The sequence below is a fragment of the Ochotona princeps genome, chromosome 16, assembly GCF_030435755.1.
Source record: "Ochotona princeps isolate mOchPri1 chromosome 16, mOchPri1.hap1, whole genome shotgun sequence".
Taxonomy (NCBI): domain Eukaryota; kingdom Metazoa; phylum Chordata; class Mammalia; order Lagomorpha; family Ochotonidae; genus Ochotona; species Ochotona princeps.
This window is the reverse complement of record NC_080847.1, coordinates 22,068,132-22,082,672: the sequence shown is the minus strand read 5'-3', so window position 1 is coordinate 22,082,672 and position 14,541 is coordinate 22,068,132. Positions and strand designations below refer to the sequence as shown.

Sequence of the window (14,541 nt, the reverse complement as noted above, 5' to 3'; positions counted from 1 at the left end):
CTCTCCCTTTGCCCTGCCCCTTCCTTTACCCCTGAGATTTCTGCCACCCTGACTCCAACATGCTTCTCAAACACACTGTGTTACTGTCTGATTTTCATTCCCAAAACCACATTCCTGGGACAGCTGACTTAAAAGAGAGGAAAGGTTAATTTAGCTCATGGGTTTGCAGGGTAAACACTGAAGCAGCACAGTGCTAGCTGTAGCAGGGTGGGGGGCGGGGACCTCCGCCGTGTCACACCTTGCACATGTAGAGTGGGCCACCCTCTCCAACCAGTGAGCCCAGAGAGTGGGAGGGGCCGGGCCTGCTTGTTTTCTGACAGCTGCCCTGGAGGACTGCCTGGAGTGGGGGCATCCTTCTGAGGATAGCATCCCCAGCAAGACCCAGCAGCATTAAGTCACCACCTGGGACACCTACATCCTGATTGGCACCTGGATTTAGGTCCTGGCTCCACCCCTTTATTCCAGCTTCCTGCTAGTCAGCCCCCTGGGAGGTAGCAGGTGATCAAGGTAGCTGGGTCACCGCCACCATAGGGGAGGCCCAGGTTGAGTTCAGCTAGCTCAGCCTTAGCAGCATTTGGGGAGTGAATCACTGGATGGGAGACTTGTATCTGTCCCTGTCTGCCTTTCAATTAAATGCAAATTTAAAAAATAACCATATCCAAACGGCAGCATATGCCAAGCTGTGGCCTTGAGGAGGCTCTGCTTCCTCCCCAGGCTTTCTTTGCGAACAGCATCATCTCATCCCTCAAGGCCCCCTCCATAGCTGCCTCCCTGGAGCAGCCTTCCTTGACCACCAGTCTGACCCCCTGGGTCTCCTGCTGTTTCTGAGAGCTCCCATCTTGCTCTTAACAAGGGTCAGCATTAACATTGTCCACATCTGCTTGTCTATTGTACATCTCTGCAGGGGACGCTCAGCCCTTTGGGGTGGCTGTGGGGGACTAGGACTCTGTTCACTGTCATCTCGTCGTCATCATTGTCTCTCTGGGTTTGGCCCAATGCCTGGTATATGGCAGGTACTCCTTCTGTTTTGTAAACAAATAGATTTAGGTCAGCCCTGTCATGGGCTGTGCACCATGCCAGGCCCCAGAGGTATGGACCAGACTAAGGAAGGGACCAAGTCTGTGAATAAGGGGACTGTGGGGACTGCCCAGAGGAGGGGACACCCAGCCATGAGCGAGGGGGAGGTTGGCTTCTGAGGGCAAAGACAGGAGTGGGGAAGTTACATGAGTAAGGGGAGGCAGGCCTGTTCTGATTGAAGGGCAGCTGCAATCTTTGAGTGGTGGGAACCCCAGAAGCAGGTGCCAGAGTTTGAATCCTACCCTGTCCCTCCCATGCTCACCAATGACCAGAACAGGTCACTTACCCTCACTTTCTTAGCTTGTGCAATGGGAACGCTAATGGAACCTACCTTGAGGCAGCAGTTTTTAGGATTAAATGAGATAATGCGGAGCCTGGTACCCAAAGGAGACTAGAAAGGACAGACCATCAATGAGTTCAAGGAAGAGCATCCAATGGCAGAGGGAACAGCACACATGGAACCCTGAGACAGGAAGGAGGTCAAAGGGCGCAGAAGAAGGGGTGCTGGTTTACTGCTGTAGGATAGCTCTCATCCCAGCCTTGACCGTGGCACTGAGACAAGTCCCTTCTCTGCGCTAAGCATTTTCTCTTGGGAAATAGTAGAAAACCTTGGGGTGATGTGAGGAACAGAGGCAGTCTGAATAGGAAACCTGAATTGGGAAAGGCCTGGGTGGTACTTTCTGGTGGTTTCTTTTGTTTTTTGTTTTTTTGTTTTTTTTTTGTTTGTTTGTTTATTAATGATTTATTTTATTTGAAAAGAAGGGTTACAGAGAAAGAGGGACAGAGAGTCAAAGAGATCCATCTGCTGGTTCACTCCCCAACTGGTCCAGGCTGAAACCAGGAGTCTAGAGCTCCATCTGGTCTCTCACATGGATGGCAGGGGCCCAAACACTTGGGACATCCACTGCTACTTTCTCAGGTGCACTAGCAAGGAGCTGGATTGGAAGTGGAGCCGCCAGGACTCCAACTAGCATTCATGGGGATACCAGTCACAGGCGACTGCTGTGCTACAAAAGCAGTCCTTGTTTTGTTTTCTAAAATTAATTTATTTGAGAGACAGAGAGGAAAGCTCCCATCTACCGGCTCCTTCCCTGAATGCCCACAATAGCCAGGATTGGGCCAGAGCTGAAACCAGGAGCTGGAACTTAATCTAGGTCTCCTAACATGGGAGGCAGGGACCCAGTGACCAGAGTCTGCATTCACGGGTGGCTGGAATCAGGAGTCATGCCAATTAACTCTGATGTGGGATATCAATTGTCTCAATGTCAACACCCACTCGCCTTAATTCCTAGAGGTTAAACAAGGATAGGTCTGGTTGGAGAGGGTGGAGAGGCAACCTTCAGCTAGGGCCCCTCCCACTGAGAAGCCAGGGCCATTGCCCCACCCTTCTGCCAGCTGCACAAGCTGCCTCTCAAAGGGAAGGGGGGAAAAAGGGCCTGTGTGTTTGTTTAGTGGGAAGAACCCAGGGCAGGGAGCAGGAATGCAGCCCAGCATTCAGCTGCTTCCAAGGCTCTTTCACCTGCTGCATCTGCTGAGCCAGGGCCAAGACTGGGCAGGAGATGTGGTCCTGGGAAAAGGTGGGCTTATGACTGCTGCACCCCAGGCCTGGTGCCAACCTGTGTGCTTCTGTGTTCTGGGGAATGAGGGTTTCTTGGAGGGAAGAGCTTGACCCTTTCTTGGAACAAAAAGACTTGAAGCTCAAGCAAGGGACAGCTAGTCCTGATTCTCCAGTCACTTCTGTCCTGACCCAGTCCTCCTGGCCTGGGGGAAGTGGCCTTCTCCTGGCTCCCTTGTCCTTAGTAAGCTCTGTCACCCATCCAGGCTGTGTGACCTTAGCTGATCTCCAAGACTTTCTGGGCTGCAGAAATGGGGTTGGCCTGAGGAGTGGGAGAGTCTCTACTGGCCCCTTTTGTTCTGGTGCCCAGGGGGCAGCTACAGTTATTCTGTACTTGCTGCCTTACACCATCCCTGATCTCATGTACACCAAAAGAAGGGGAGGCTGACAAATGTTTCAGCTTTGAGCTCTTGGAGGGAGCCCCATCAATCTGTTTCACATCCCAGCTCCCTCACTTCATGGCTGTGTGACCCAGGGCAGACAGCTTAGGCTCATTGAGCTTCAGTTTCTCATTCATACAACAGAGATGGTGGAAATAACACCTGCCTTCTAGAAGCATGGTGAGGATCCAACCATGCAGAAATTATTCAGCCCAGTGCCTGGCACACAAGGGCTTCCATGGTGGCTGAATCTCCTGGGGCTACCTCTTGGGCTAGCATTTGGCTGAGCCCACTGAGACCCAATGCAAAAGGAAATAATCGATGTATCATGTGACTTTTTTTTCAGTTGTTTTTTGGTTTGGGGGGAGTATTTGGTGTGGCACAGCCCTCCCTGTCCCCAGACATATGCACACACTGGCACACCCACATACAGGAAACAGAGAGCAGGTGGTGGAAGCGTCTCTCTAGGCAGGCCTGCATCCTCCCATTCATTCACTGAATACATCCTCACCACGCACAGTTCTGCAAAGCACTGGTGAGACTGTGATGAGCAAGATATGGCCTCTGGCCCCCTCGTCCCACACCAGCCCCGAGTCTGCAGGCTGATGGGGAGCCAGACCAGGAGGCAGCAGCTATGGTGCAATGTGACTGAACTCGAGATGGGAGTATAGGATCATAAAGGTGGCAGCCAACCCAGAGGGCTCAGGGCAGGCTTCCTGGAAAAGTGATTTCCAAGCTGAAACATGGTGGAAGAATGAGAGTTAGCTTTCTAAAGGCCAAGGTCCTGAGGCCTGCTGTGTGGCATGACTGAAGTGAAGACCTGAGGTAGAAGAGCAAGTGGGGACAGATGAGGCTTACAAAGCCATTGGGCATTGGGATGTTTTTCTTGAGTGCAGTGTAGAGCCACTGGAGAATATAAAGCTGGTTTGGATTTAGGGGCCATGATGGACCTTCATGTTCTGGGCCTTGCTGTTCCTGTCTTACCCTAGTTGGTCACCTTGGCACCTGGTGTTCCAGTGGAGGGGGATCTAAGGAAACAGCTAGCATCCCGGGAACCCCCCAACCCCCTCCACCTGCAGGGCCCTTGCAACCAACATCTCATAAATAAGCCATGGACTAAGTGCAATTTCCCCAGACTCTGCCTGGAAGCATTGTGGTCAATTTCTTGTCAATCCAATCCCATGTTAAATGCATTAGGGGAAGCAACTATTTACAGTTCTAGGCACCTGAAGCATCTCTGGGTAAAAGAAAAGAGTGCCCATCCCTGGAGTGTGTTGGGAGTTTGGGGATTCAGCCTGACAGCAAATGGCTGATTTGGGCATGCGGACATCACAGAAGCCTTGGAGGTGTGGAGTGTGTATGTATGTGAGGGACTGCCTGGAGCACTCACGGTATGGAGAGAGAGAGGGTGTCTAGGGAAGTGCTCCCTGAGAGATCATCACCAGCCTTGTGCCTGCTTAGGGCAGGGGAGTCTCCATTCCACTCCAATGGCTTGCAGAGCTGTGGCTGGGAAGGCTACGTCAAGCAGAAGGAATGAAACCAGGAGAGACATGGAGGTGGGAACACTGGGGGTGGCTGCTTCACTCGCATCTCTCTCCCCCTCCAGCCTCCCTTCTGCTGTCTTAGGGGTGGGGCTATGACCCCTGGGGCTATCATGAACCTTGGAGGCCCCTGAACAACTGTGGCTCTGCTCAGGCTGGGTGAGGAGCCCAGGACTTGTTACCTTCATTTGCACAGCCAAGGTTGGCCCAGGCTGCTGGCTGTCTCATAGGCCTGGCTGGGCAGGAGCTGAGGCCAGGCACATGGACATGGGCATGTGACTTCACACAGAAGGGAAAATTCACATCCAATGCCAGAGCCCTGAGCCCTATACTGTACTACTGCTCTGGAAGTTCAGGCATCAGGATGCTGAGTGAAAGACAAGCTTTTCCCTGCTGGGGTCTCACTGCTGGAGAGATACTGTGCCATGGGGCGGTGGTAGGGGCTGTCTTAGAGAACCTTGCTGTACAGTCAGCCAGACTTGGGTCTGAATCTGGACTTTGCCTATGAAGCCTTCACACATCACTTCACCTCGCTGAACCTGTCTTGTCCCCTCTAAAAGGGGCATCACACAGGGCATATCTTAGAGACCCTGTCACTTGCTGTGTATTGCCATAGACTCTTCAGCTGTCTGTCGGCGTCCAGGGAGCCAGACCCCTTCTTCCCCTAGGGGGGAAGGCTGCATGGCTATCAGGGAGGCCCAGGCCTGAGCTCTCTGTGTTGTCTAATCTAGCTGCGTGGTGTGGCTGATTGAAATGGGGGAGCCCTGGTAGTGAGGGTTTGGAAGGAGGACCGGCACCTAAAGTGGAGGGGCTTGGAGACAAGTCCCACCCACAGAGTGGTAAGGCCCATTAGAACAAGGTCAAGCATTCTTTCCTTTCCTCTTTGCCAGACCTCTCAGCGCCCTCCTTCCTGCCAGCTTAAGTGCCCCAGAAACACTGTCCTAGACTGTTCCCTGCAGGACAGAGCTGGAGTTAAGGAATGAGCTAGGGGCAGGAGCCCCAGAACAATGATGGGTTGTGAGGGACAGAATCTGGTGGGTTTAGGATGCCCCCAGAGCTGGAGATGGGGGGCTGGCCATGGCAGCCCTCCACGGCAGGATTCAGGCTGTCATCTCCATGGCAACAGGTATCCCCAGCCAAGAGACTGGTCTCTTAAAGGCACAGAACAGCACTATTGTTGCCTGGAGCTAGGTTGAGGAGACTGGGTCTGTGTTGGCCCAGGGCCCACCCTGCGCTTCCTTCCACAGAATGCCCTTGGAGGACAGATAAGAGAAGCAAGGCACCCTTGAGGGCTGGGTCTTTGTCAGTTTTCCAGGGAGCCAACGGCTTGAGTAAATGAGAAGGTGGCCAACTGCTGCCTGGAGTCTGGCTCCATTCTGCCCTCCTTAGCTCCATGACCTTGTCTAGTCTGGGCCCAAATTCCTCTTCTGGCAATGGAAAGACAGCTCTGCTGTCTCTCCTCTAAAAGTCTCCCACAGGCACATTCAAACTAAAATGACACTCCCAGGGATCTTGAGTGTTCAAGGTAAGAAGGCAGAGCTCCAGACAGAGGTTAGGATCCAAGGTGCATCTGTTTATGCTTTCCTAGGAGTTTCTAAAATGAACCACAGGGGCTAAGAACAGAGCAACATTGAAGCTGATAGCTGAGCCAGCCAGGGTGCGTGGCTCCTCTGCCCATGGGGTCCACCCTTGGGCTCTCCTGGTTTCATTCACTCACCAGCCCTCCCCCACCCCACCCCTCATCCTCAGAGTTTGAACTTTCTCATGCTCACCCACACTAATCATTCCGCATTTTTGCACTCAATTGATTTACAAAGAAACTTTCTATCCCCTAGAAATGAAAAAATCATTATGGCTCACCATAAACAAGGTAACAATCAAAAGAAATATTTCTCGCTGGTCTTAGAGTCTGGCTGGAGACTACTACCTCCTGAAGTGCCCAGCTTCCAGCCTTCTTTTGCTCTTGCTAAGGGAGGGGAACAAATGCTACAAAAACCTTCAAGACACAGCAGCACCAACAAGACTTGCCCTGCTGGGCACATTCCCGAAACAGAAAGACCATTGCCAAATAAGCACTCTTCTCGCTGTGCCTCTGGGATGTTCAAAGCCACATCTGGCAGGTGACTCAAAGCCATCTGTTGCCCAGCACAGGTCCCACACTCCCAGGAGCCTTGCAGCCTGGACTCTCAGCTCCAGTAAGGTATCTTAGATACCAAGCTGAGGAAGGAACAAGTGGGATTACAGGTATCCATACCCACTCTTGGGATGGAGTCTTGCAGCCATCGTGAAGGCTGCCAACTGTGCTGCCGCCATTTCAGGCACACTTTGAAGATGAAGAAACTGAGCCATCCTAAGCTGAGTCAGTTGCTGAGTCCCACAGTACAGCAAGTAGCAACGACAGACTTTGATTCTGGGCTCTCAGACATCTCAATAGTGGCGTCCAGGGTGGCACACAGGGCTGGACCGGACAGTCCTGAGCTTGGGCTACAGCAACACAATAGGTGACTGAGGTGCTGTGGGAGGAGTTGTGGAAGAAGCAGGGAGGGAGGCAGCAGGGATGCAGGGGTCTGGAGCTCTGCTGAGATGCCACTGCCCCCCTCCCTGCAGCAGTACTTCATCCTGCTCATCATTACGGATGGCGTTATCAGCGACATGGAGGAGACACGGCACGCCGTGGTGCAGGCTTCCAAGCTGCCCATGTCCATCATCATCGTGGGTGTGGGCAATGCCGACTTCACTGCCATGGAGTTCCTGGATGGGGACAGCCACAGGCTGCGCTCCCACACAGGGGAGGAGGCAGCCCGGGACATCGTGCAGTTTGTGCCCTTTCGAGAGTTCCGCAATGTAAGTGTGTGGGTCTCAGCTGGGGTGGGATGGGAGGCAGTTCCAGAACCCAGGCAACCAGAGTTCAACATTGAAGATGAAAAGTCACAGGCTATTGCAGCCCGTTCTTGGCCTCCTTCACACCTAGTACCAGTGTCTGTGTACTTTTAAGGGCTACATGTGCCCAGGCTCATGCCAGGCGTTGCCTTGGATGAGGCCAACAGAAGCAATGCTGTGTCCTGCAGGGTCTCTGAAGGGACACAATAGCTCAGGCAGATGGAGGGAAGTGACCTCCAGGGGAGGAGAGAGGAACTTTTCTGGTACTTATCCAGCCCCTCTTTGTAGGAGAAATGGAAGACAAGGCCCTTCCTTCGATTAGATTGGCTTCTGTTAAGGGGACTGGTGGTTCTGGCCTTACTTGCAGTGATCCCAGGTCTGCCTGCAAGGAGGCTGGGATCAGCTTGCTGGCTGCAGGCTTCAAGTGCCATCCCCCAGTTGCCATCCTTGGTGCCGGCAGCCTAAGTCCCTACAGCTGGAGGAGCCTCTGGGTGCTAGAATTGAGTAGTGGGCCTTCCATCTGACCATTCTCTCCCAGGAGTGGGGTGAGAGTGCTTCACTCCTTCCCCTGGAGCATTAGCCCCCTGAGGACAAATGCTGGGCGTCGGTCACCTAGTCCCACAAGGGATGGTGACCGAGCATCTCCTTCACACACCTGGCCTGGGGCTGGCCACTAGGCAGTGGATCAGTTATGCCCAAGTATACCAGCTAAGAAGGTGTTTAGAACATGTTTGCCAGATAGATGAGTACGCTGTTCAGCTCGCCTCCGCTGTCTCTCCCCTAAAAGCCTCCCACAGGCAAATTCAAACTAAAATGTCAAGGTAAGAGTTACACTTAATGTAGAGAAAGGCATTGCTTAGTGGTGAAATTTCAGGGAAGCTGGCCCTTGGCCCTAATGTCCTCTGTGGATACCTGTTCTAACAGCTATGTGGCATGGGGTCCCTCGCAACTTCCGTGCCCACATTAATCTTCATTCTCTCTCCCTCCACCCCCCCCCCCCGCCCTACCTTCGGCTCTGCAGGCAGCAAAAGAGACTTTGGCCAAAGCCGTGCTGGCGGAGTTGCCCCAGCAAGTTGTGCAGTATTTCAAGCATAAAAACCTGCCCCCCACCAACTCGGAGCCCGCCTGAGCACCAGCACTCGCCCAGCCGGCAGCAGCATGTGGCTGCCAGGCCGCTTGTCCTCCCCCAGGAGCATGCTCTCCTCCTGTTTCCCTGTGGGTGGCCTTTTTCTAGCCAATTCACGTTCTCATTTTTTACAACCGGACTTCCACCCCCAACTTCCCCCAGCACAGCTGGGCCTCTTTTGTTGGAGTCAAACTGATGACGCTTCCAGAGGCCAAAGCAGCTTCCTTTCCTCCTCTCCCACCCTTAAGTATTGAATGTACTTTGTATCATTTGAGTGCAGTTATTATTGTTATTAAAAATAAAATTTTTACAATCACGACTGGCTTTTTCCAAGTAACTAGCTACAGACTGAAAGGAACGTGTCCCCAGTGCACACCTCTGTGTCCTCATGCCCAATTGCTGTTCTGATTTTTTTTAATACTGTGACTTGGATCTATTTGTTATTCTCAGGGGGAATAAAGGGGTTTCAGACGTCCTTGAGTCAGCTCCTTCTTTAGTGGGGACTTCATGGGCTTTCAAGTTCAACTCCACAAAGGTATCCAGAGACCCAGTCTCTGAAAACCTGGCCCTCATCTTCCATATCCCTGCTTCTCCCACCATCACACATCCTCCCTTCACCTCTTGGAGTTCATCAGCCCCTTCAACACAAGCTTCATGCAACCACTGCCACTAAACAATTCTCCTGGGTCTGATGTTTCCAGCCCCGTGTAAATACTTTACAGCACTGTCAAGAACCTTCAGCAGCCCCAGAGATGAAGAAATAAGCAGAGAAGGATGTCCAGTCTACTGGAGGTCAGACAGAACAACTAGCTGAGTCTTCCTTTCATACAGCCCACACTTGTTCCAGTCTCACATACCTTCCCTTTCCTTTAACAAGCAGTTCTTCTGCCCAAGCCAATAATGATGTTCTCCCTCTGTACCCCAATAATTGGGAAGTCAGCTACCTCCACCTACCCTCCCAGGTCACCACTTTCTACTAGTGGCCGGCTAGAATGGGGCAGCACCAGGCAGGTTCCCATCTCCAGGAGTCCAGTGACCTTAGGAGCCACCTGATGTGGAGGGGGTGTAGGACACCTTGATCATATGCTTCCAATGCCTCTGCTCATTTTGTGGCTCCAAGCCAACCCATCCTGCTCATCATTACCGCCCTTCACTTCTCATGAGAGCACCACAGGGCAGTGTGGGCTCTGACAGGTGGACAGTCCTTCAAGATGTCATTGCCCCCAGGTCCCCAGGTTGGCAACATGGACAGAACACCAGTACTAGCACATTTGGTAAACTGCACCTCATTTGCCGGGGCCCACTGCAAGAGCAGCTGTTGGTTGCAACCATAGCACATAACTATTGTTTCACTCTTTTAAGATTTATTTATTTTTTATTGCAAAGTCAGATATACAGAGAGGAGAGACAGAGAAGATCTTCCGTCCAGTGATTCACTCCCCAAGTGACCGCAATGGCCGGAGCTGAAGCCAGGAGCGAGGAATCTCCTCCAGGTCTCCCACGCAGGTGTAGGGTCCCAAAGCTTTAGGCCGTCCTTGACTGCTTTTCCAGGCCACAAGCAGGGAGCTGGATGGGAAGTGGAGCTGCCGGGATTAGAACTGGCACCTATATGGGATCCTGGCACATTCAAGGTGAAGACTTTAGCTGCTAGACCACCATGCCGGGCCCTATTGTTTCATTCTTGTTTTTGAGTTGAGATGAATCTTAAGTATATCCCATCCTAGTAATGTTGTGACCACCCCAGCCTGGGAGAATCTGTTGAGTGACTGGGGGCCTCTCCAGGCAGCTGCCTCCTCCTCCCAGCCTCCACACCCCTGCAGGTGTGGGACTCCCTTCCAACTCCCATGGGAGTAGCTTACCAGACTACTGAAACTGATGGAATGTTTACTGGGCCACACGAAGGCAAAGTCCGTGCCGTGTGCATCCCAAAGGCTTTACTCTTACAAACACCCTGCCTCAGAGATGGTGGCTGCAATCCCTACTTCCAGGCTTCTTGTGGGGGCCAACCTGGCCCTCTGACCCTGTTTGTGCCAGAGGGTGTGGCCTGAGCAGGGGAGGGGTAAACAAAACAAGGCCCTTGACTTCTGGCTGGCATCAGTTCACAGAAGAAAGGGCTGTGACTACACACCAATGTTTAGAAAAGAATCCAAGCCTGGCTGCTTCCACAAGGATGATAAGCTGAAAAATGAACATGGGGATCTGACTAGACAGCCCCTCATCCTTGAATCCCCCACTGCCAGGGTATGCACTGGCAACTGTTTCTGAATGTTGCTGAGGGGCTAGTACTGTGGTATTGTGGGTTAGGCTGCCATCTGCTCCACTTCCAATTCAGCTCCTTGCTCACGTGCCTGGAAAGGCAGCACAGGATGGCCCAAGGACCCCGTACCCATGTGAGAGACCTGGAAGGAGCTCCTGGCTTTAGCCTGGCCGAGCCCTGGCCATTGTAGCCATTTGGAGAGTGAATCAGTAAACTAAAGATCTTTCTCTCTGTCCTTCTGAAACTCTGGCTTTCAAATAAAAAAAAAAATCTTAAAAAAGTTGAAACCACAGAAAGCCAGACCTGCAAGGTAAAGGCTCAAGGGAAGATTCTAGTCACCACCCAGCAATGCCACCTCAGGCCACTGGGAGTTTTCATTAGTTTTTTAAACAAAGGGCTGCTTCACAGGACTTTGAGGATCAGACACTACAGCCCACAAAAATAGTCCACAAATGCCCCACAGTCTGGCACACCAGAAGTAGCTTCAAACAGTGGACAAATGGGATGAAAAAAAAATGTGAGGGCCTGGCATGGTAGCATAGTGGCTGAAGTCCTTGCCTTGCATGAGCCGGGATCCCATATGGGTACTGGTTCTAATCCCAGCTGTTCTACTTCCCATCCAGCTCCTAGATTATGGATTGGGAAAGCAGTCAAGGACGGCCCAAAGCCTTGGGACCCTGCAACTGCATGGGAGACTCGGAAGACTCTGGGCTCCTGGCTTTGGATCAGGACAGCCCTGGCCCCTGCGCCCACTTGGGGAGTAAATCAACAAATGGAAGATCTTCCTCTCTTTCTCTCCTCCTCTGTGTATATCTGTCTTTCCAATAAAAATAAAATAAACCTTAAAAGAAAAGAAAATCTGAGTTTCCCATTCACTTTTGGAAGTCCCTTATACTTTGCAAGCTCAATACAGATGATAGCAATTAGCATAGAGGATGCTGGTGTGCACGACTGGCACCAGGTGATGGCCAGGGAGACGAGCCTGTACTTCATGGCTCAGATCATCTCGGAGTTCTCTCCCTGTCTCCTCTGCAGAGCTCTGAGGCTGACACCACATGCTACCTGCTTTCTGCTGTGCAGCTCCCTCCTCCACTCCCCCATTGCCACAGCAGATAAGAGAGCAAGATGCAACCTCTTGCCAGCAGCCTTTGCCAGCGTCACTAAGGCATGAATGTGCGAATGGCCTCTTATGTTCAACCTGTGACTACGAAGTGCTGCCAAGATTCTAGCCTCCCACTGAGCAGACCTTGCGTTCCATCCTGTTTTGCGTAAGAGGACCGGGCATGCCAGCAAACCAAGAAAACATCCAAGTCCGAGTGAGCGTACATTACCACCAAGCTTTCCTTTCTGTTTTTCTGGAGGGGTTGAGATAACAGCTGAGCCATATATCCATGGCTAGGATGCATGAGCCAAGGGACCCAGTGTGCCTGAGTAATTCCCATTTAGCTAGGAGCCATGCACACAGCAGGAGCTGATGGCTGGAGGTCTCACAATCAAATCTGACCCTTCATAATGTGAGGGTGCTGGTTGCAACTGAGAAATGCTACTGGACTAGACAAACCTGCATCAATCAGCACTCAGCAGTTCTGGACATCCCACTCAGAAATGGGGGGACAAGCAAAGGCTAAGTAACAGTACTAATGGGGATGACCACTACTTACAAAGACCCGAGTCCCAGGTTCCACATCCAGCACCTAACCCAGGTTATCTGTGATCTCTCCTAGCAAGTTGGTACTCCCTTTAGTTACCAATGAAACAAGTGAGGCCGGAGAGGTTAAGGACCTTGTCCAAGTGACACAGCTATTCAAGGCATGCTCCAAGCTCAAAACCACTACTGGAGATCCACAGAACAGGGAACCAGGTTGTTCTCAAGCAGCAGTAGCGGTGGGGGGTTGGGTCTCTGGAAAACGAACCTTTTTAGTTGGGAAGGAGGCAGCCAGCAGGAAACAACCAATGAGCTGGGAATGAAATGAAGATGCAGATGAGCCTAAGGCAGTGCTAGTCAGGGGCTTAGAATGTTCCTGACAAGCAGGAGCGCCCCCTCTACTCTGGATCTGGGGAGCTATTAGCTCTCCCCTCTGGGTCCAAGGACTCAAGGCAGGCCCTTATAAACAGGCAGCTGTGTACCCTTTTGGATTCATTCACATGAACCTCCCTGCTTCTTACAGAAAGGAAAATGGATGCTTTGAATTCCATGTCCCCTACCCTCCCAGGCAGGTGGGTGACAACAACCAAATTAAATGGCCAGCAGCAAATGGCTAGATGGACACTACTGACATCTAGATAATTGTCCTCAAAGAACACAGGTAATAGGATTCCACTGAACTTTCTCCTTCCCATGGTTGGGACACTGCCATTCAGTAAAACATAAAACACAGCCCAAGCTTTGTTTTCATCTCTTCTTGTTATAAAATCCCGATTATTAACCAATGTTCCTTGACACATTGGTTCTAAACCCCGAATGGATGCTAAAGCCCCTTCTATAGGATGGCACACTATGTGTCTAGAACCTATCTTAAATCCTATACACTTTAAATTCTCTCCAAGTTACCTGAATAACTAATACCAGGTAATGTTGCAGCCATTGTTGTTATACTGCATTATTTAAGGGATGACAAGAAAAAAACCTACACATCCAAGTTGGATGCAACTTTGTGTTTGCAGTCCAGTCAGTTGAGCATACCAATATCCACCTCTTCAGACATGGAGTGACCTGTACTGCATCCTGCGGTTTGCAATGGTGCTTCCTCTTATCTCCGTTTGTTCTTTGGTTTTGAGCTACACGGTCATTCTATACTGGATGCTTTCCAAAGCTACTGCTTCTGTTGGTCAGACCAGCCCCTGCTTTGTTAGCAACTGCCCACCCAGAAGCAGCATTTCAGTCCCAGGGCCCTCGGCTAGAATATGATGATCACCAGTGACTCTCTGTGGTTCTTGAGACAACAAGAGCAGAAAGCTCCATCTGAAGAGCTCAAGTACCCCCAGCACATCCTAGCTGTAAGAGGAGGGGTGAGTTGGAAGAATGAGATGCAGTATACAGAAAGCAAGATCTCATTTTTGAACAGGCTTATTAGCTTTTGAGTTAATGTTTTTAATCTCTGCAACCCTGTCAACCTTTTTCCACATTAGGGCTAGAGGCCACAGGTGTAGTCACAGCATCTTAGGAGTCAAATCACATGAAGATGGTGATTTTGATTTCTCGGGCTGCCTCCTAAAATGATGTGAGCTTGCTTTCGGTATGTGCTGTGAATAGTTGACAGCACAATCACAGGAACAATGAAGCAGAGAAGCAGAAGGTGCCTACACAGTTTTACCTCAACGTCTTGTTTGTAAGAAGGAGCTGATGCACCCATACTGACAGTCAAGAACAATTAGCACAGAATAGTTCTGAAAAGGAGGACAAATTCACAAGGCATCAGTTATGGGTGAAGGGAAGTTGCCATCTGCCAGTGGGCACCCAAGTGTCACCGCATTGGAAAGGGGAAAGGAACAAGTTGGATCTAATCCAGGGGCCTCTCTGCCCGTGTTAAAACTAAATAGCTTCTCTGTCTGCCAGAATCACAGTGCCAACACGTTCTCTGTGTGTCTCGCTCGGTCTCACACCCCAAAACGCAGACAATGGGTCTAAAGGAACAAGGCAAAAACACTGTACAGGCTCATTGTTC

The 14,541-nt window shown here is 51.3% G+C and overlaps 1 protein-coding gene across 2 annotated transcripts in view; it reads left to right on the top strand.

The window, feature by feature from the left end:
- The window catches only part of CPNE2 (copine 2), a 41,157-nt gene extending 32,222 nt beyond the window's left edge, over nucleotides 1–8,935 (top strand). For both annotated transcript variants that reach the window (XM_004583878.3, XM_058675188.1), the window contains exons 15-16: nucleotides 7,221–7,457; nucleotides 8,515–8,935. In XM_004583878.3, coding sequence (XP_004583935.2) covers nucleotides 7,221–7,457; nucleotides 8,515–8,622 — 345 coding nt within the window. In that variant the 3' untranslated portion in view covers nucleotides 8,623–8,935. The remainder of the gene's footprint in view (nucleotides 1–7,220; nucleotides 7,458–8,514) is intronic.
- Nucleotides 8,936–14,541: the final 5,606 nt, after the last annotated feature.